This window comes from Tupaia chinensis, unplaced genomic scaffold (assembly GCF_000334495.1).
Source record: "Tupaia chinensis unplaced genomic scaffold, TupChi_1.0 Scaffold000459_1, whole genome shotgun sequence".
NCBI classification, from domain to species: domain Eukaryota; kingdom Metazoa; phylum Chordata; class Mammalia; order Scandentia; family Tupaiidae; genus Tupaia; species Tupaia belangeri.
In genome coordinates this window covers 1854528-1876025 of record NW_006159968.1, presented here as the reverse complement: position 1 = coordinate 1876025, position 21498 = coordinate 1854528, and the positions used below count along the sequence as shown (strand labels likewise).

The 21498-nt window shown below is 45.9% G+C and overlaps 1 protein-coding gene across 1 annotated transcript in view; it reads left to right on the top strand.

The window, feature by feature from the left end:
• Positions 1 to 21498, top strand: part of TG (thyroglobulin) — a 262258-nt gene that overhangs the window by 137172 nt on the left and 103588 nt on the right. The window contains exons 41-42 of the mRNA XM_006155527.1: positions 593 to 752; positions 8500 to 8702. Of these exons, the coding sequence (XP_006155589.1) occupies positions 593 to 752; positions 8500 to 8702 (363 nt within the window). The remainder of the gene's footprint in view (positions 1 to 592; positions 753 to 8499; positions 8703 to 21498) is intronic.

The following is a 21498-nucleotide window of genomic DNA, read 5'->3' as shown; positions in this document are numbered from 1 at the left end:
TTCCTGCTCCCTCTGTAGTGTGGGCAAAGGGCCGTCACTTTTTGTCACCCTCAAGATCTGTATCTGTAAATGGGGTTCAACAGCTTGCTCAGGCGGCTGTGACAAAGTTCCACAGACCCAGTGGCTTGGACAGCAGAAGCTTATATTCACACAGTTCTAGAGGCAGAAGTCCAAGCCTGAGGCGTGAGCAGATGGGTGCTGCTGGGGCTTCCTCCTTGTGACCGTCTCTCCTCTGTGTCTTCCCAGGCTTCTCTTTTACACACTCTGGGTCCAGGCGTCCTCTTTTCATAAGGACTTAGGTCATGCTGAATTAGGGCCATTCACGTACCCCCATTTCACTGCAATTCCCTCTGCAGTGCCTCCTCCACATACGGTCACAACTGGAGGTACTGGGGTTAGGACTTCAGCATGGGAATTGGGGGCCACGCTTTAGCCCACTGTGCGGGGTACAAATGGGGTATGAATAGTCTGCGGGGCAGAGTTGGTAGGAGGGGCTGTGTGTGGGCTCAGAATTCTGTTACTTGCATGGGAAGGTGCCCTCAGTAGGCTCTCCTCGGTGAAAATGAGCCCCCCACTTCTCCAATCCCCACAGGCCCCAAATGCATCGGTACTGGTGTTCTTCCACAACTCCATGGAGGCTGGGGGACGGGAAGGACAGCTAGCCATCGACGGCTCCTTCCTGGCGGCTATTGGCAACCTCATTGTGGTCACTGCCAGCTACCGCGTGGGCGTCTTCGGCTTCCTGAGTTCTGGTGAGTTGTGGGTGTTGGTGTACTGCTGACCCCCTAGCTGAAGCTTGCCATTTGCTTGCCTTTGCTCTCAAAGCCCCATTACCTTACTGTCCCCACCCGCCCTCCAGCCTGGTTAGGCCTACAGAACATTTTACATGTCCACGGGGCGGGCCCTCCAAGGATGTTGACACCCATCAATGAGAATAATAGTTGCCATTTACTAAGCACTTACCACAGGTCAAGCATCCCTAATTTGAAAATCTAAATCTCAAATGTTTCAAAATCCAAAGCTTTTTGAATGCCACATGACCTAAGTGGAAATTTCATACCTGGCCTGGTGTGGTGGGCTCAGAGTCAGCAGGCTGTAATATGAGACCCCTTATAACATCCCCTTCAGGCTGTTGTATGTGGTGTACCTAGACTTGGGTCCCCTCCCTAAGAGATCTCGTTACATACATGTGTATATTCCAAATTCAAACCAGCCTAAAATCCAAAGTACTTTTGCTCCCAGACGTTTCAGATGAGGGATTCTCAATCTGTGTGCATGTGAAACTGTTTCAAGCACAATAACAGACTAAGACACTTTGAAAATTACTGTGCGGCTCGAGAAATAATACATATAAAAGGGCCTTAGAGACTGTAATGGCTTTGCAAGTCCTCGAGGATGGGGACTGAGCTTCCTTTCTGTCTTCCAAGTATCTTCTTTAAGACCTGGAATGTGTTCTAGGGAGGAATGGGTGCACACCTGGAAGGCAAAGGGTCCGGAAAACTGGACTGGGCTGGAATGTGTCAGTGGGGCAGGCACCCACTGTGAGCAGAGACCCAGGGTGCTGAGCAATGAGGGCTGGATGCACTGCAAATGCGAGGCCTTAAGTGCCATGGAAAAGAGTCCAGGCCTGGACAACAAATGAGATTCCAGGCCCACAGAAGGGGCAGTGAGTGGAGCCAGATGCCCGTGTGGGCGATGGGAGAGAAGCAGATGTCGGATCTCCTTTAGGGGAGCAGTGTCAGTGGGAACCCACGCCATGTGCAGCTTCTCTGGCCTGCTCTGTCAGAGACCCTGGGCCTTCCTTTGAGCTTTTCAGATCCCAGTGTTCTCAGCATTAAGACGAAAGTCATCTCCATTCTTATTCATGAGCTGAGAACTAAACATGATACCTGGGGATTATGGACGCTTTGAGAGTGTGCAAAGAATTATTCACATGCAGCTTTACTGTCTTCTTTAAGGAAGGAGAACTCTCTCCTGGGTTTTCTTTCCTGCCTACAAACGTGAGCCTGACGTTTCTTGAGTCGGTAGCTCCTTTCTGTGAAAAGGAGGTGAAATCCAGGCCTCATCCCGTCGAGCCGTGTTCTCGTGCGGATCTTCTCAGACACGGCAGACATTTTGGCTCAGAGCACTTAGAGACAGAAGGAGCGAGTTTCCATATGTCGCCTGTCCCTGAGGGGGTGGGGGACTGATTTCACAGAGCCTGATCTTGTTGAGAATTCATTCTGGAGAGGCAAACTCATTTTGGCAGCTGGCAGGGATGGCTTGTGGGGAGGCAATGGAAGCTTCCAGAACACCCATCCCCTCCCATTCCAGACTGACACCTACACTGCCTGTTCATTTTGCTCAAAGGAAAACCTATCATCAAGAGAGAAGGAAGAGAGCGGAAAAGTCGCCCTTTCCCGCCCTTGGCGTGGATTTCCACATCTGGCTCTCTCTGCAGCTCCATGCTGCTGTGTCCTGGGGTCGGTTCAGAGAGCGATGGGCTCCGAGAGGCCGAGGAACCCCATTCCCACAGCGCCACATGGAGTACTGGGCAGTGAACTCCGTCAGTCTCGTTGCCCCCAAGGAGACGCCCTGTATTCTACTCTGCTCCCTCTGAGCTCTGCAGATGCCTGGCTCTCACTCCTCTCCGGTCTGGGCAGGCTCGCGCTCTGCTGCTCATTCAGCCATGGGCACTTCTCCCTGCTTTCTTCACTGCACCTCCGAGCACGTCTCGCCTTCCTGAACTTTGGGGTCTTGTACATTGTGACTCCCTGCAGTTCAGACCAGAGAGGGGCTCAAAGACCCTCATCACCCCAGTCAAGAAACAGGCACAGAGACAGTGATGGTGGGCAGAGAAGCGCAGAGGGATGGCATGGCAGGAAACAGGTGCTCCCCACCTGAAGAGACATATGTAGAAGAGGAAAGGAAGAGATGCCGGCCTCAGGGAATGACCCCTGCATCTGTGACACAGCCATGATATCTTCTTCCATTTAAAAAAAAAAAAAGTAAAAAATTTTAAAAAATTAAAAAGATTTTATTTAGAGCAGTTTTAAGTTTACACAAAAATTTAGCAGGACATATAGAGTTCACATACAGCTCCTGTTCCCTGTCCTCTGTCTGTCCCATTAATAACACCATGCTTAGTGTGACACACCTGACGATTGAACTAACAGCGATACATCGTCATTCACTAACATCCATAGCTTACATTAGGCTCACCTTCGTGTCGTATGCTCCACTGGTTTTGTCAAATGCTTGGTGTCAGCAGCCAGCGTTACGGCATCCTACAGAATAGTCCTACTGCCCTAGGACTCCCCTGTACCCCACTATTCATTCCACTCTTTTTAAAGAGTTGAAACTGTAGGTCAGAGCACAGGTGTGGAGAAAACTGGGCTGTTTGGAGCCCTGGGCTCCTGCAGAAGCACAGGCCCTGCAATGGAGCAGGACGGGGCCTGAGAACTGTTCTGTGGCTCTGCGGGCCAGAGGCTGTGCAGTTCCTTTCCCAGGTCTCATCACAGGCTCCCACCTGTCCACGGAAGGATATAAACTCGCGGGTAGCTTATTGGATGAAGTGTGCGAAAGACAGGCACCAGGGCCTTGCTGGCCCCAGCAGTGCTCACACGTGTTAGTCCTCCTTTCTTCCCTACCCAGGGGTCCTTTACTTTTTTAACTTTTTTTTTTTTTTAGGTTTTTGCCATAGGGCAGGTATGCTCACTGGAGAGAGACAGAGAGAGGGGAAGAGAAATTACCTCCCAGAGCGGATGGTCATGCATAGTCCCTGTGCAGACAGGGCTGGGTGCCCAGTCTGCTTAGACAGGCTGAGGAACTTGAACCACAATCAACCATGATAGTCCAGTGCCTGAACCGCCACACCACCTGTTGGCCCTGACAGGGGCTCTTTCAGGACTGAGCTGTGTCATTTCCCAGCCCGTCATCTGCCCAGCTGCTGCAAAGCGGCCTGCAAATCGCCGCCCCTGCCACTAAGAGGCGGGCCGAGCAGTTGCACTGGGCACACCGCCTCAGGTGGTAAGTGAGTGCAGCTCTGTGCCCCAGACAGTCACGGTCCCTGGGAGTCCCAGACTCCAGAGGTACTTTTCAAAAGAGAAAGATGAAAACAGAAGCTCGTGCCACTTTGCTAACTAGACAAACCGTGCTCTCAGCTGGGAAAGGACGAGCCAAGTGCCACAGTAAAAGGGGACCTTGGTTCCTGTTGAAATGGGCAGTTGGTGGGCACAGGAGGCCCGTCCCCTGAGCCTGGATCTGGCGGGTGGGACAGCCCCAGGGGCACCCAGTGCCTGACAAGTTTCTTCTGTCTGGCAAAGCAATGCAGTGAGGGGAACTGGGGCAGCAGCATACAGGAACAGAGAATGAGAGGGTGGATAATGGATAATGGGCCGTGGGCCCTCGCAGGGCGTGAGGTCAGAGGAAGTGTGCTTTGGCCTAGACAGAAGGCCAGGCTGCCAACAGCAACCGCACGTTGCCATGACCTCATTGTCCCTGAGGCACTTGGAGGCCTTTAGGGAGGGTCTTCTGTCCCCTCTAACCAGAGCAGGCAGTTTCCAGCCCAAGCGAGCACCCGCCGCAGGCACTGTGTCTGCTACTGGAGACAAAGAGGCCCTGCTAAGGACGCTGATGAAAAGGTGTTGGAGCCGAAGCCTCTTATTTAAGAGGGAAAAGTCCATGTGCCTTATGCCAGGCACAGTTCTGTTTCCTTTGCAATTATCAATTCCGTCATCAGAGCCACTAAGTGCAGCTGGTGGTGTTACTATCCCCAGCTTACCGATGGGGAAATCAAAGCACCCAAAGGTTAAGTAACTTGTCCAGAGTCCCACACGTCCAGGCGGTGGTAGAGCTGTATCGCAGCCAGCACCTCGCCACGCTGCTTCGTACGGGTGTCTGTTGAGAACCCACTGTGAGCCCAGGACCTGCTAAGAGGCACTTTTCAAGTCACTGAAAGTCAAATGAGTAAGAGAGCCCATCAGATGATGCAGGAAACAACTGAGTGTCTGCAGGGTGATCAGGATCAGAAGGCGGGGGGGATTCTGGGGACAGGTCAGGGCAGACACAGGGGCTGGAGAGCAGTGCTATCTTCATCACGTTGGTCTCCCTGCTGGGCTGTGGTCACCTGGCAAACTGAGAGAATGCTTTCTAATATCCTGCCAGCAGCCCTGCACAGCAGCAGGGGCACAGCCTGCGTGTGGCCTGAGGGTCATGGGGGACGTGGAAGGACCCTGAGGGTCAGGAGAACTGGGATTCTGCCTCATACAGACTGCAGGGCTTGAACAAGGGCAGGATGCACAGTCTCTGGGCAAAGCGAGCACCCAGTCTGGTTAGACACGCTGAGACTACATCTCAGAGAATCTGGAAGGCTGGGAAGAGGGTCAGACTTGATGCACAGGAGTGAGTGAATTGAGAAGGCTTTTCAAACAGAGAAATTTCCATAAGTAGGGCCCTTGAATTTATTAATGCACATCACCATCACATCATAGAATTTTCTTTTTCTTTTCTTTCTTTCTTTTTTTTTTTTTTTTGAGAGGTTTTTCCTATAGGGCTTGTGTGCTCTCCAGAAAGACAGAGAGAGACAGAGAGACAGAAGGTGAGAAATCACCCTCCAGGGGGATGGCCACTCTACAGTCCCTTCTCCTCCATTCTCCTCTCAGGATCTTGGGTACACACGCACATGCGCCTGGCGTGAGTTTAAACCACTGGGTCCAGGACTCGAACCGTGGTCGACTATATGGGAGTCCAGCGATATAGCCATTATGCTATCTTCTGGCCCCAGAATTTTCTTGTTTTGTTAATTGCCAAAGGACACATGCACTTTGCAAAGAAAGACAAAGGCAGAGAGGAGAAACACCTATTTAATGAGTATGGTCATTAATAATCTCTTCTCCGTTTCTTCATCCTGTTGAGATTTTCAGCATACACACATGATGTGTTCTTCAAGTCACTGCAGCTGGGATTTGCAGTGTGATTGGCCATATGGGATCCCGTTCCCTTTGCCAGTAGGCCATGAGACAAGCTCCACATCATAGAATTTTCAGCAGAGGCTTGTCGAATTGGGTTGAGTGCTAAGACAAAGAGTTCTGGCTGTGAACTGGAACTTGAGTCCCAACTTGATCTCAGATTCACTTCTTGGATCAAAACAAACTTTGCTCTTAAGAGTCACTTTCTTGGGACCAGCAGTTAGTGTAATGGCTATGTCGCTGGACTACCACGTAGTTGACCACGGTTCGCGTCCTGGACCCGGTGGCTTAAAACTCACACCGGGCACGTGTGCGTGCGTGCCCAAGATCCCGAGAGGAGAATGGAGGAGAAGGGATTGCGGCGTGGCCATCCCCCCTCGGGGGGTAATTTCTTGCTTTCTGTCTCTAAGTCTCTCTCTGTCTGGCTGGCGAGCGCACGCACCCTATAGCAAAAACCTCTCCAAAAAAAAAAGAGTCACTTTCTTGGGACCAGTCACTGGACTTTGACGTAGTCAACTGCGGTTTGAGTCCCAGACCCGGTGTCTTGAACTCATGCTGGGCACATGTGTGTATGTGCCCAAGATACCAAGAGGTGAATGGAAGAGAAGGGATTGCGACATGGCCATCCTCCCTTGGGGGGTGATTTCTCATTTTCTGTCTCTCTTTCTGGCAAGCGCATGTGCCCTATAGCAGAAAAAAAAAACCAAAAACCTATCAAAAAAATTTTTTTTTAAAAAAGAGTCACTTTAATCACCAGGAAAAGAAGGGTGGGACCCGAAGACCTCAGACTATGATGGCCTGTTAGCTGCCTTCTGTGTGGTCCTCAGGCTGCTAGCTCAGGCTGATATCTGATCTGTTACCCTTATGTGACCTAACATAAGGCTAGGCACCAGGAGAAGTCTAATCTGCACTTGTTTGAGGAGTGGATTCCTAAATGCCCCTTACCTCTGACCTCCTAGAAGTGTGTAGACCCAAGAATGTCAGTATTGGCCCTTGGGAAGTGAGAGTCAGGGACAATCCCTGTCCCCTGGTCCCTGGCAATGCAGACCATGGGTGTCACTTTCCAGGTTTGCAGGACTTGGTCCTATTCAGTTGGTGCCCTAGCTTTCCTGGGCTTGCTGAGACCTAGAAGCAAATGAACACATTCATCCTAACAAATGGAAGCTACACACAATCCAGAGCAGTCTGCAGTGGGGACTGTGTCATTCCCACGGCTTTACCAGACAAAACATGAAAGGCATTTAAAGAAATTCTAAGCCTCTCCAGCTGGAGCAATCATTCTGAGTTCTGAATGATATGCTCTGAGCTGGTGTTCTCTTCAGCTTGTAAAGACTAGGTTGGGCAATCAGGGTGTAAGCCTTTTCCTGGCTTCTTCTATTTGGGAATGTGGAGTCTCACTTGATACTGAAATAAGAATCCCGTTAATCATGAAGTGATACCTCCTGGAGAGATATGAGGGGTTTGGAGCTGAGGAATGGTCTGGCTGCTGACATGCTCCAGGAGTCATCAGTGTGCGGGTGGTAAGGGAACTAGAATTGGTGAGGTTTCCTAGAACAAAGTCAGAAAAGGAGCGTGCGAACCTCAGGTGAGACCACATGAAGTCTGGGGTATTGAGGTCCCATGAAGGAGAACAGGCTAATGGAGCAGAATGGTTAGGAGGATTCATTGAATTCACAAGACAACCAGGAGAGTGTAGACATGTAGCCTCCCAAAAAGGAATGAAAAGCTCACAAGACAACCAGGAGGGTGTAGACATGTAGCCTCCCAAAAAGGAATGAAAAGCATAATTTTGCTGTGCTTTCATGTGTGTTTGAATCATTTCAGTAAGAAAAAAAAAAGAGCTGGCCTTTTAACAAATATTTATTAAATTCTATAAAAAGGAAAGAGAAATCAAATCATTTGCATGTTATTAAAGGCCATAGAAGATGACATGATGGGAAGGGATGAGATCCAGAGCCCCATCCTGGCCTGGCTGTCATCAGAAGAGCCACCTGCAGTGGGGTCACAGAGGTGGGCAGGGAGTCCATCTCCTGCCCATTAGATGGGGTGTGGTAGGTGGTAGAACTGGACGTGCATTGCCTCTAGTCTTAGTGGCTGCCCTAGAAATTGCCCTCCTCTAAGATGGGAAAACTGGGATTCAGAGTGGACATGACCAAGGTCTCCTAGTTAGCCAAGGTGAAACCAGAGTTCAGGTCCAGTGTATCTGATTCCAAAGCTTGTGCTCTCATTGACCCTCACTGTGTTTTTTTTTTTAACTTTATTTATTCATTCACTTATGTTCATTTGATCAGAGAGGGAGAGAGAGAGAGAGAGAGAAAGCTGCCAGGTCCAGGACTCAAACTACAGTCAGCCATGTGGGAGTTCAGCACCCTTAACTATCATGCCACCTGCCAGCCCTGCCCTTCACTGTGTTTGGAACCCATAGTCCAAACCTATGGGGACAAGAATCCAGGTCCCCTGGAGGAGCCATATGCCTGGCATAGACAGCACCATGACTGTTAAATCTAAGGTTGAAAAATCAGAGGGTAAAAGGCTTTCTTTCCTCCCAAAGGGTCCAGAGAGGTCAGTGGCAACTGGGGACTGCTGGACCAGGGGGCAGCTCTGACCTGGGTGCAGACTCACATTGGAGCATTTGGCGGGGACCCTCGGCGCGTGTCTCTGGCAGCACACCGTGGTGGGGCCGATGTGGCCAGCATCCACCTTCTCGTGACCAAGGCCACTGACTCCAGACTCTTCCAGAGGGCTGTGCTGATGGTGAGTAGATGTGCGTCTGCATTTTGCCTTGCTGCAGGTACTGGCAGAGGAGCAGCCTCTTAGGGCCAGTTGGCTTCAGTTGTTTGGGTTTCTCTTAGACTTTGTCCTCAGTATGAATCTTGGATGTGATCATCTTTCCATGTACATTTCATTCCAGGGCTTCTCGACTACTTTCCACTCATTTATAAAGCATTAACAATTGTAAATGGCTAAGTGTCTGTTTTCTGGAAGTACCTCATTAGGGTTTCGTTATTTAAACTTATTACTCATGACTCTACTGGATGGTCTAAAGTGCCTGGGTAATGACAGTGACAATGATGATGGTGATGATGATGACAGTGATGATGGTGCAATAATGTTTCTGATGACGATAATTATATTGGAATAAAAGAACCTGGTTGGTCATAAGCATAAGCCCTGATGACCATTGTTTTGTCATTGATTAGTGGCTAATTTTGCTGAGCACCCAATTTGTCTTAAGTATGCTGGGCTAAATACTGGAATTCTATCATGAGTAACATATGTCCCAGTTCTCAGGAATCTCGTAGTTACTGGGGTGTGAGTACAAACACTTAAAGATGTTAAAAGAGTATCTTAAGGTCTCTCAAAGAGAGGTCCTCAGCCAAGCACAGGGGAAGGAGAGTGTGGAGAATTTCTTCCCTAGAGAGGGACTGTCTGAGCTGAATGCTGATGGCTGTGTAGGCATTTAAAGTCAGAGTCCTGGCAACCAGGACAGTTTGGAGAACAGAGTCCTGTGAGTAGTGGGGTGTAGACCCAGGGAAGCTTGACTTCCCTCCATGGCTTGGGTTTTACCCTGAGTACAGGAAGAATCATTGAAAGATTCTGTTCACTTATTTGTTTTCTTACTTGTTTTCTGGTTCATTTCATTTAATGATCTTAAGCATCCAATCCAGTAGCATTAAGTACATTGCCAGTGTTGTGAAATTATTGTCACTAGCCATGACATTTTTCATTTTTCTGAACAGAAACTCTATAATCAAGCAACAATAACTTCCCATTGGCTCCCGTGACTCCCCTGGGTCCCCAGTAACCTCTATGCCACTGTCTCTCTGTGAATTTGCCTGTTCTACATACCTCATGGAATCATGTGACTTATTTCACTAACTTAAGGACTTCAAGGTTCATCTCTGTCATACACTTGTCTGGATTCCACTCACTTTTAAGGCTGAATTGTATTCCGCATTAGCTTATCTACTTGTTATGGTTTGGATGATGGTTTGAAATTTGATGTTGAGAGGTGGTAATACCTGGTGAGTGGTGATTGGATCGTGGTGATTGCATCATGAAGATGACAGTCTCATGAATAGATTAATGCCTTGATGGTCCCAATAACTTCTAGTTCTCAAGAGCTGATTGCTATAAAAAAAAAAAAAAAAAGAAGCAGCAGTTGTTTGGGTTTCTCTTAGACTTTGTCCTCAGTATGAATCTTGGATGTGATCATCTTTCCATGTACATTTCATTCCAGGGCTTCTCGACTACTTTCCACTCATTTATAAAGCATTAACAATTGTAAATGGCTAAGTGTCTGTTTTCTGGAAGTACCTCATTAGGGTTTCGTTATTTAAACTTATTACTCATGACTCTACTGGATGGTCTAAAGTGCCTGGGTAATGACAGTGACAATGATGATGGTGATGATGATGACAGTGATGATGGTGCAATAATGTTTCTGATGACGATAATTATATTGGAATAAAAGAACCTGGTTGGTCATAAGCATAAGCCCTGATGACCATTGTTTTGTCATTGATTAGTGGCTAATTTTGCTGAGCACCCAATTTGTCTTAAGTATGCTGGGCTAAATACTGGAATTCTATCATGAGTAACATATGTCCCAGTTCTCAGGAATCTCGTAGTTACTGGGGTGTGAGTACAAACACTTAAAGATGTTAAAAGAGTATCTTAAGGTCTCTCAAAGAGAGGTCCTCAGCCAAGCACAGGGGAAGGAGAGTGTGGAGAATTTCTTCCCTAGAGAGGGACTGTCTGAGCTGAATGCTGATGGCTGTGTAGGCATTTAAAGTCAGAGTCCTGGCAACCAGGACAGTTTGGAGAACAGAGTCCTGTGAGTAGTGGGGTGTAGACCCAGGGAAGCTTGACTTCCCTCCATGGCTTGGGTTTTACCCTGAGTACAGGAAGAATCATTGAAAGATTCTGTTCACTTATTTGTTTTCTTACTTGTTTTCTGGTTCATTTCATTTAATGATCTTAAGCATCCAATCCAGTAGCATTAAGTACATTGCCAGTGTTGTGAAATTATTGTCACTAGCCATGACATTTTTCATTTTTCTGAACAGAAACTCTATAATCAAGCAACAATAACTTCCCATTGGCTCCCGTGACTCCCCTGGGTCCCCAGTAACCTCTATGCCACTGTCTCTCTGTGAATTTGCCTGTTCTACATACCTCATGGAATCATGTGACTTATTTCACTAACTTAAGGACTTCAAGGTTCATCTCTGTCATACACTTGTCTGGATTCCACTCACTTTTAAGGCTGAATTGTATTCCGCATTAGCTTATCTACTTGTTATGGTTTGGATGATGGTTTGAAATTTGATGTTGAGAGGTGGTAATACCTGGTGAGTGGTGATTGGATCGTGGTGATTGCATCATGAAGATGACAGTCTCATGAATAGATTAATGCCTTGATGGTCCCAATAACTTCTAGTTCTCAAGAGCTGATTGCTATAAAAAAAAAAAAAAGACAGAGCAGCCTACAGCCATGTATCTCTCTTTCCATGCACCTGCCATCCTCTCTGCTCCATTAAGCCAGGCTGTAGACTTACCTGATGCCAGATTTATGCCTTTGGACTTTCCAGCTGCCAGAATTGTGAATTGATAAGCTCATTTCTCTATAAATCACCCAGTCTCAGGTGTCTCTGTTAGCGATGCAAACATAGAATAGGACATTACTCATCTATTTCATTTTTTTCTTTACTCATGATCGAGTGTGTGCATGCATATATGAGAGAGGGAGGAAGAGGGGTGGGATGAACAACCTCCATAGGGTCTGCTCGTATTTTAGTTCCCTTATTCACATGCCTGGTGTGTTTCAGGCTGACTGGGCTAGGGATTCATATTCCTTTGCCTGGTGGGACCTTCTCTCTCTCTCTCTCTCTCTTTTTTTTTTTTATAGGTTTTTGCTATAGGGTACGTGTGCTCACCAGACAGACAGAGAGAGACAGAGAGACAGAAGGTGAGAAATCACACCCCAGGGGGGATGGCCACACTGCAATCCCTTTTCTTCCGTTCTCCTCTCGGGATCTTGGGCACACATGCACACGTGTACGGCATGAGTTTTAAGCCCGTGGGTCCGGGATGCAAACCGCGGTCAACTACATGGGAGTCCAGCAACATAGCCATTACGCTAACTGCTGGTCTCTGGGACCTTCTCTTGAGCAGCACATTACTGGTGTACCACAGAGCCAGCCTCTCCACTCACCTATTGATGGACATTTGAGTTCTTGCTACTCTTGGGCTCTTGTAAATGACGCTGTGAACATTGATGTACCATGATTTTTTTAAGCAGGTGGGAAACTTGCACAGAGCTGACTTATAGGAATATTTCTCTTAAAGCTGGGTATAGGATGGACTTAAGGCAACACTGAAGGCAAAGAAAGAAATTAGGAGACTACAGAGTAAGCCAAGTTAAGAGAAAATAGAGAACTGTGGAGACCAAAACCATAGTCCTAATCCCTCCTTGACCTGTTAGCAATTCTAAGACCATGTAACAGCACCCTAGCCTTGCTAAGCCTCCCTGAGATCCAAGTCTTTGATTATATGAAGAGTAGAAGTCTCACTGTTTGGAAATAATTGATGCTAGATCAGCATTGCCACTATTCCCAACAGAAATGCTGCCCCCTGCCCCTCCATCTCTCTCTTCAGCCACAGGAGCTTTCTAATGAATGTTCCCGAGTCCATGTTCTATTCTGCTTTGTACAGGCTGCTTCTTTTGCATGGAGCAATTTTATCCCATCCTCCTCTTTGCCTTCCCTAAGCCTTCCAAACATTGCAACCTAGATCTGGAGCCCCTTAACATGGCTTGTTCTGCCTCTCCTTCTCTGGTATGGAGATTTCCCTCAGTGCCTAGTCTGCCTCCCTTGTAAGACTGTAAACACAGTGGATTATTGGATGTGCGTGCCTTGCTCTCCCTGGGGTCCTGAGCAGCCTGCACAGCATTGTCTATAGTAAGTAGGCACTCAGTAATTGACACTGGGCTGAATGAACTGAAGATTTAGGATGGGTCCAGGTGTTATTCTGGGAGTGCAAAGACTCACAGGTTAGTTCAGCTCCCTCTCTCCCACCCCTTTCTTTATCCTTTCTTCTATCCTTTGATTCCAGTTTTCTTCAATCTGTCTTCTGGAGTAGGGCCATCTTAGTGGCAGGAAGTTTGAGCACAAATACCTTTTAATTCCTGGTATTGAAAATAGATTTTCCAGATTTCGACTGATCCTGGAGGGGTATCTCCAGGGCCCTTTCATAAATCAGACATTTGCTAGGACCCAGAAGACACCAAAAATACCTTCTAATAAACCCAGAAGGCAGATTTTTCTTTTTGAGGGTTTAGGTGTTTAGGGAATTTCAAAAACTAATCTGTTTTAACAAATGGCAGTGCATTTAAAAATAAACCCTCCGTCTGTTTTAGTCATTTGGAAGCAGCTTCTACAACTGCTCCCAGCAGTCTGTGGGATGCATGTGAAATTATTTGGAGTCGAGAGGACTACAATACTTCAACATATTAGCACTTCTGAAATGTGTTCTTTACCAACAGATGTTTGGGGAATGAATGTGAGTTGGCACTTTATTCTTGGATAAAATCTCAAGTTTCTTTCCAAATCTTGGGGGCAGAACTGATGAGAGATTGGTAGAAAGAAATTCCTATGATAATTAATATGACTTAATGATAATTAATTTTGTTTAGCACATTTGGAGCTAAAAAGCACTTTCAATGTCTTATCACATAGGTTCCTCATGATTGATTGCCATGTTTTATTCCAATCTAGAGGCTTTGAGAGGTTCAAAGAGATGCCCAGGAAAACACAGTAAAGGAGCTGCATTAGAGCCAGGGACCTGAAGTTGAATCCTGTGTTTTATCATTCTAGGAAGCTGCTTCTCCAGGAATTTTAGGACTTTCTTGGGGTCTCAAGGTATAATAGAAGGAACTTGAGCCTAGACTTAGATACACCTGTGTTCCAGTTTATTCTATTGCTAATAACAGAAACTACCCAAATCTGGGTAATTTAAGAGAGTAGAATTTACTTAGCTCATGGTCTGGAAGTTGAAGGTCTAGGGGCCGCCTCTTGGTGGTCTTCTGGCTGCATATGATAAGGCGGAGGGCAGGAGGGATACATCCCAGGTGAGGTCTATGTGTCTCTCTCCTTGTAAACCCACCCGAGTCCATCATATGGGCCTCACCCTGATGACCTTAATCCTGATAGCCTTCCGAAAGTCTCGCTTTTCAACACCATAACTGGATCATGCTTTCACCCTCTTCAGTCTGTTACAGTGATTCAACACGTGAATTTTAGGGAGACATATTCAAACTACAGCAGCCTGTATTACAGCCCTAGATGTGGACAAAATCCTTCACCTTGCATTCTTTGTCTATAAAATCAAATCTGGGAGCAGCAGGTGGTTACGGTGCTGGACACTCCTACATGGTCAACCACAGTTCGAGTCCCAGACCTGGTGGCTTGCTTTCTCACTTTCCTTCTATTTCTCTCTGTGTCTCTTTCTGTCAAATTAAAATAAAATACGGATTTGATTTTTATTTTACTTATTCATTCATTTGATTCATTCTATCTCCCAAGGTTTAAAAAAAGTTGTGAAGACATTCGTGTTGCAAAGTGTCCTGCTCACCTTAGGAATTCAAGAACTCCAGCTCCTCTGCCCTTGACTCCTCTGCCCAAGAACTCCAACTCCTTTGCCTCTGCCTCTGCCCAACGTCCCCTGTGCTTGATTCACAGGACCCAGAAAAGACTTCCCTCACCTGCCCTGTGACATTGTTGCTATTCTACATTTCTTGGTGCAAGCTGGCCTCCAAGTTACAAACTCCTGTCCTTTTTCTTTTTATTTAAGGTATTAATGTTTAAAATTTACATTTAATCATTATATACCTTTACAGTGTACAACATTGCTTTTTCCAACACAAATATGGGGTATCCTGTTCCATTTCTTGCTCTGTTCCTACTTGAATCCTGCACTCGAGGCTCGCTGCCTCCCATGATTCCTAGGAAATGCCACCCCTTCCTCTGGCCTTTTTGTTTGTTTGCTTGTTAGAGAGGATTTTTTTTTTTTTTTTTTTTTTTTTTTTACGGGGTGGTTTTTTTTTTTTTTTTTTTTTTTTTTTTTTTTATAGGGAGCATGCTCACCAGAGAGACAGAGAGAAACAAACAGAAAGCGAGAAATCACCCTCTGGAGGGATGGCTATGCTGCAATCCCTTCTTCTCCATTCTTCTCTCAGGATTTTGGGCACACACATGTGCCCAGCATGAGTTTTAAGCCTTTGGGTCTGGGACTCAAACTGTGGTCGACTATATGGGAGTCCAGTGATATAACCATTATGCCATCTGCTAATCCCCCCTCTGGCCTTATTTTGGTGAGGTTTTTGCTATAGGGCGCGTGCGCTCGCCAGACAGAGAGATAGAAAGCGAGAAATCACCCCCCAGGGGGGATGGCCACGCCACAATCCCTTCTTCATTCTCCTCTTGGGATTTTGGGCACGCACACACACGTGTCCGACGTGAGTTTAAGCCACTGGGTCCGGGACTCAAACCGCAGTCGACTACATGGGAGTCCAGTGACATAGCCATTATGCTAACTGCTGATCCCCCTCCTCTGGCCTTTCCATCTTGGCTCTGTGATCAGCATGTTCAGCACCTACCAGGAAGTGTCCTTCCATCCTTCAGAGCTCAGCTGAAAAGTGGTCTCCAAGCCTTTTCCCATCTCTCAAAATAGAAACAATCTCACCTGAGTGAAGAGACTTCTATTTAGCAATTTGAGGGACTTCTGCCTTATTTTATATGCTTGCTACTTCTTTAACCTCTCTTATTCCAATTCTACTACAACTTGATACTTGAAAACTTACATGAGTTTGGTATTTTTAGTACTTTCTCAGCACTGAGAACAGCACCTGGTTCAGAAAGGGCACCTGAGACGAAGTTGGGTTCCTTTAAACTGATGCTTATAGCCCGCATCACTGTTTCCTCTTATTTTGAGTATCTCATAGTGGGCATCCTCCCCATGCGTGTCTTAGTCAAGATCGGTCTAGCTGCTCGTAGGCTTCGATTCTTACTATGTGTTTTGGAATACATTGAGTTTTTTTCCTGATATTACTGCTGAGAATTTGTGTGCAGTTTTCATATAATTTATTAATTCATTTCAGGGAAAAAAAAAAAAAAACTACTTTTTTTTTGTTGTTGCTGTAATGATGTTCAGCTTGGCAGCCATGAATCAGGTTAACACCAGAACCATGAACATAGCATTTCCACCTCCTTTGGTCTTTTTGTAGAGTGAGCATTTGTACATAGAAGTTTTGGAAGGCCGTTGTGAAGCAGCCTCCTACACATGCTGTAGTTTGGTGGACCTTGCGAGTGCTGTCTTATTTCCTGTTGTATTTTCCAGTTCGTAAATACTGGCACGGGAGGGTAGGTTGAATAAGCAATTTGCTGACCTCTCTCACCTCTTCTAATGCTGTGCTTGTTAGGTCTCTTAGATTTTCTATGAAATTACTTTATTATCTGCAAATAATAACAGGTTTATTTTTGTACCAGTTGGAGTCAAATGCTCAGAGTTTGTAACAATGAGACCAACACGATAGCAGCAAGCTTCTTATTTTTGTTTCTCATTCTCATAATATTTCACCAGGTGAGCAGTCCAGGTGTGTCCTGATCACTCAGGAACCTTTTTCCTAGGTGTTTCTCTGTCTTCCCGTAGGGACTTATCTTCATCTATAGGGTGGGATCTGGCTGCCAGGAATTCCAGACAGCAGGGAGGGGATAGAAGGGGAGAAGACCATCTTGTTGTCTCAGGGCTTTTGCAGGAATGGGAACACTCCCTGTAAGTATAGTTACCAACAGAGCTGCATTTGATTTGCTTTTGTTCTTTTATTTTGGTCTTTCTCAGTCATGCTTGTTCATGTTTTTATCTATTGTATTAATCTTATTGTTTATACAGTATTTTGCTCTTCAAAATCTTCTCTATGGCTATGTTTTAAAACTGTTTCATTGATGTCTTCCTTTACATCTTTTGCTCTCTTATTTTATGTTCTTTTTATTGCCAGAGAGTGTATTCACTCACCAGAGAGATAGAGTAAAAACAAAAACCAAAGATAACCAAAAAATCCCCAGTAGGGTACGGTCATACCACAATCCCTTTCCTTACTTTCTTTTTCCCATCAGGATTTTGGGTACATACCCACATGGCTAGCATGTTTTTCAAGCCACAGTCAACCATGTGGGTTCTACTCCCAAGCACAGTGCTTAACCACTGAGCTTTACAGTGAGCCCTCTTCCTATTTTCTTTTTTTTCTTTTTCTTTATTTTTTTAGAGAGATTTTTGCCATAGGGCGTGTGTGCTTGCAGAAAGAGAGACAAAAAAAGAGAAATCCTCCCCCCCCCCAGGAGATGGCCACACCACAATCCCTTCTCCTCCATTCTCATCCTCCTCTTGGGATTTTGGGCACACGTGTACATACACCTAGCATGAGTTTAAACCTCCAGGTCCAGGACTCGACTATGGTCAACTACGTGGGAGTCCAACGACATAACCATTATGTCATCTGCTGGTCTCCCTTTGTTTTCTTGAATATCAGTTATTTCTTTAGTTCCTTGGTTGAAAGCTGACTCATACTTTTCACTCTGTTTCCTAATTAATGTATTTAAAATAATAAATTACCTTCCTGGAAACTTCCTTAGAAGTTTGCCCCAGAAAAAAAAAAAAAAAAACATTGTAATTGCCAGAGGACATATGCACTTGCCAGAGTGACAGGGAGTGGGTAGGGAGAGGGAGAGAGACACTTCCCAACGGGATGTACTGCAGTCCTTTTCCTCTATTTCTTCATCTCTTTCTGATTTGGAGCATGAATTTATATGTACCTAGCATGTTTTTCAAGTCACTGGGTTTGAGATCAAGCCATGGGCTGCCATGTGGGAAATGACTCCCAATGCATAGTGTTTAACCACTATGCTATGGGGCCAACCAGACCCTTTTTAAAGCAGTAATATGTCATTTATTTCTAAATATTTTATAATTTCTTGCATTATTTTCTTTTAACTCATGGGTTTGTTTTTCTTTTTAGATCTTAGATCCATGGGATTTTTATTCATCCTTTTGCATTGACTTTCAGTTTTATTCCACGTGTATCACATAGCATTAATTGAAAGATGCTGACTCTTGGAAATTTACTGGACCTCCTCTGTGACTACGTGGAACCTCCATTTGTTTTTTTTTAAGACAAGTTACATAATTTTATCAAAATCTACTTATCTACCTATTTATTAATCTATTCTTTTGTTAGTCTATCAGTTTCTGAGAGTTGTATATGAAAATCTCTAAATAAAATGATTGACTTATCTGTTTCCATAAAATATGTTGAGGCTCTACCATTCAATTAACACCGGTTGCAATCATGACATCTTTTTAATGTATTGTCTCTCTTTGCCCTTCTGCATTTATTTTCATCTTAAATTCCATTATTTCTTGGGATCAGCAGTTGGTGTAATGGCTATGTCGCTGAACTCCCGTGTAGTCAACTGCAATTTGAGTCCTGGATCTGGTGGCTTAAACTCACACTGGGCATGTGTGCATGAGTGCCCAAGATTCTGAGAGGAGAATGGAAGAGAAGGAATTGTGGTGTGGCCATCCCCCCGGGGGGTGACTTCTTGCTTTCTGTCTCTTTGTCTTTCTCTGTCTTTCTGGCAAGTGCACATGCCCTATAGCAAAAATCCTCTCCAAAAATAAAAGAAAAATTCCATTATTTCTTAAAATGAAATATACAGTTTTCCTTTTGTTCATTTTTGCATATTTTTTATTCTTTTATTTGCAAACTCTGTGCCATTTCATTTTACGTATGTGATGTGATGTGTGGACAATACATTGCTGGCATGTTAAAAGTTCATCTTCCCCACAGAGGCCAGCCAGAGGGACCTTCTAAGCATATAAAGGAGAGGATATAACTCCCCTAGGTGGTCCTCCCAGTGGGAACCTCCCAGACCCTTCCTCTCCTCCATGGGCCTAGCAGAACTTGATTGCTTCCCTTTTGAGGGTCAAGCTCTCTCTGCCCAGCCACCCTGACCTTCTTGTCATTCCTTCCACGTGCAGCTGCTCTTGCTTTTTCTCCTACCTCCAATATTCTTCTGAGAGCATTATTTGGCTGTCTGCTGCTCATCTTTCAGGTCTCAATATGTAGCCCTCCACTCAATAGTCTTTCCTAAACGTCCAGCTACGGGACTCCCACTTGACAGGCTGCTGCTCTGGAGCCTGCCATTTTTCTGAGTAGCCCTCATCATCGTTGGAAAGTGTCTTGTTTATTTACACATCAAGCTCTGTGAAGTCTCTGATCTGTTCTTCACCTAGGGCAATCTCTGTTTAATAGTTGTCCAAAAAGCATTTGTAGAATGAAATTCTTGAAGGAATAAATCACTCAGGGATCATAGGTGAAAAGAAGGAGAATTGTCCTAACAACTACTAAGAACTTGTTCTCTCTCTCTCAATCCCTTGCATTCACCTTCAAGTTTCATAAGACACTCTCAAAACCCACACCAGCTGGTGTTCTGCACATTAACAAGGAGCCAGGCTGCTAACCAACGCTGGGCCCCCATTGGTGTTCTTTGCCACTCTCTCTCCTGGTGCACGTTTATTTGAAAACTCAAAAAAACCTTTTGAATGAACTGACCGCCCCTGTAAACCTGGAAGCTCTCCCCACATTTCAGTAGTTAAATATTTATTAAGTTTATTTAATCAGGAATAAATACATGATTCAGCAAAGTGTAATGCTTCCCACTAAGAATTCCCTTTGAGTGCCCCTAAACGTTCCAATCACATTCATCACAACGGAAAACCAGACAGAAGACACTGTACAGATGTTTGCAGATGAGGGCCCCTGCCTTAAAGTGGAAGTCCATATCCACAGTGTTACATTCATTGCTCCTACTTTGGCTGGCCCCTTCTGAACAGCCTTTTGGGATTTTTGAGGCGACCATGAGGGTATCCTTATGTAAATATGCTGGCTCTGATGGTACAGAACATCACAAGAACACATAGACACAGGAGCACAGATGAGCTAGCCCGACAGGCTCAGGTCCCCAGGACTCTTGTGGTGAGCAGACAGGCCTCCCTGGCAGTGTGAGACACCCTTGCGTGTCCTGTCCTCCCCAGAATGCCTTGGAAACAGGGAAAGATGAGTCATGGATTCATCTGCAGCCCCCTCACTTCCTAGCAGGATCCAGACAGGCGCCAGGGAGTAAACACTTCCTTCTCTGGCTATCCACCGTGTTTTCTCTCTCATCTCTTAAAATTTTGTCTGACAGCAATACACCGATTGGGCTCCCATCTTTCCTGGAGCTCAGCATTTTTATTCATGTGGATGCCAGACCTTTCTAAGAATAAACATGGGATGAGTGAATTCTTTAGAACGTACCAATTTCTTTTTTTTAAAGAAATCCCACCATGCTCCTTTGTTCAATCCAGCCAGCCCTTACACTCTCCTGAGATCAGCTGAACTCAAGCTCTTGATCACCCTCGTCTGCTCCCAACCCCATCCTACAGCAGGACTTGGTTTCTCCTCGTGCACTTCACTTTCATGTTATTCATTTATACACTTTTCTCTCTGTCTACACTGTGAGCCCTTCTTCTGGGGTCTTTTTTTTTTTTTTTTCTTTTGATCTAAGACAGTACCCAGGACTTCACACAGTGCCCCTTCAGGCAATTATGAATGAATAATTGATGCGTTCGTACAGGCAGGAGCCCAGCTAGCCAGAGAAGCTTTCTCTGCACTACAAAGCTGTGGCTGGGGACATGACGAGAGTGCATGCAGTTCCAGCCCCCTTTCGCTCCCCCACCAGCATTCTCCCTCTCCTGGGTGCCTTGCCCCGGTCAGAATCAAGAAAGCCATCTTACTTCTGAACACGTGGCTTTGATGCCCAAGGATGTCAACGGCATCTCTCGACCTGGAGCTAGGTCCTTCAGGCTAACATTTAGTGTCACAGAGTTCCCCTGGAAAGAGGAGATGCAAGGCAGACGTTTCTATGGCTTGGTAAAACAAGTTCCATTCAGGGATCAGTCTCCGAACCCAGATTCTCTGCCAAGGCCCACTTTTGGTCAGTCTGCCTCTCAGAGTTTCTCAAACATTACCTCCCTCCAGCGACTGTGGAGTGGAGCCATTGTTGCAGCTGATCCCGGTGCACTGTCTGGGGAGACGGTCTATTTCCTTCCTACACATGCGCTGTGCACACATGTGCATGCTGGGCCCTCTGGAGAGTGGCCCATCACGTCACGATGTGACATCTTATGATGTCACAGCACTGATCAGGCACCAGGGAGGGGCTCCTTTGGTCATGACGTGGAGAGAGAAGGTGGGAGTCCTAGTCTCTGTATACTTCTCCTGGATTCTGGAAGACTGGAGGTTCCCCAGGGACCAGGGACCCTTTCTTTCCCAAGGTTCCGGGTGGTGGTGGAACTCCTGCTTGTTGGGTGTCAACACGCTGCCACTGCCTAGCTAGTCTTCAAAGTATGGTGGTGACGAGAAGAATGAGCTCTTCCTCTTGCTCCCACTGTA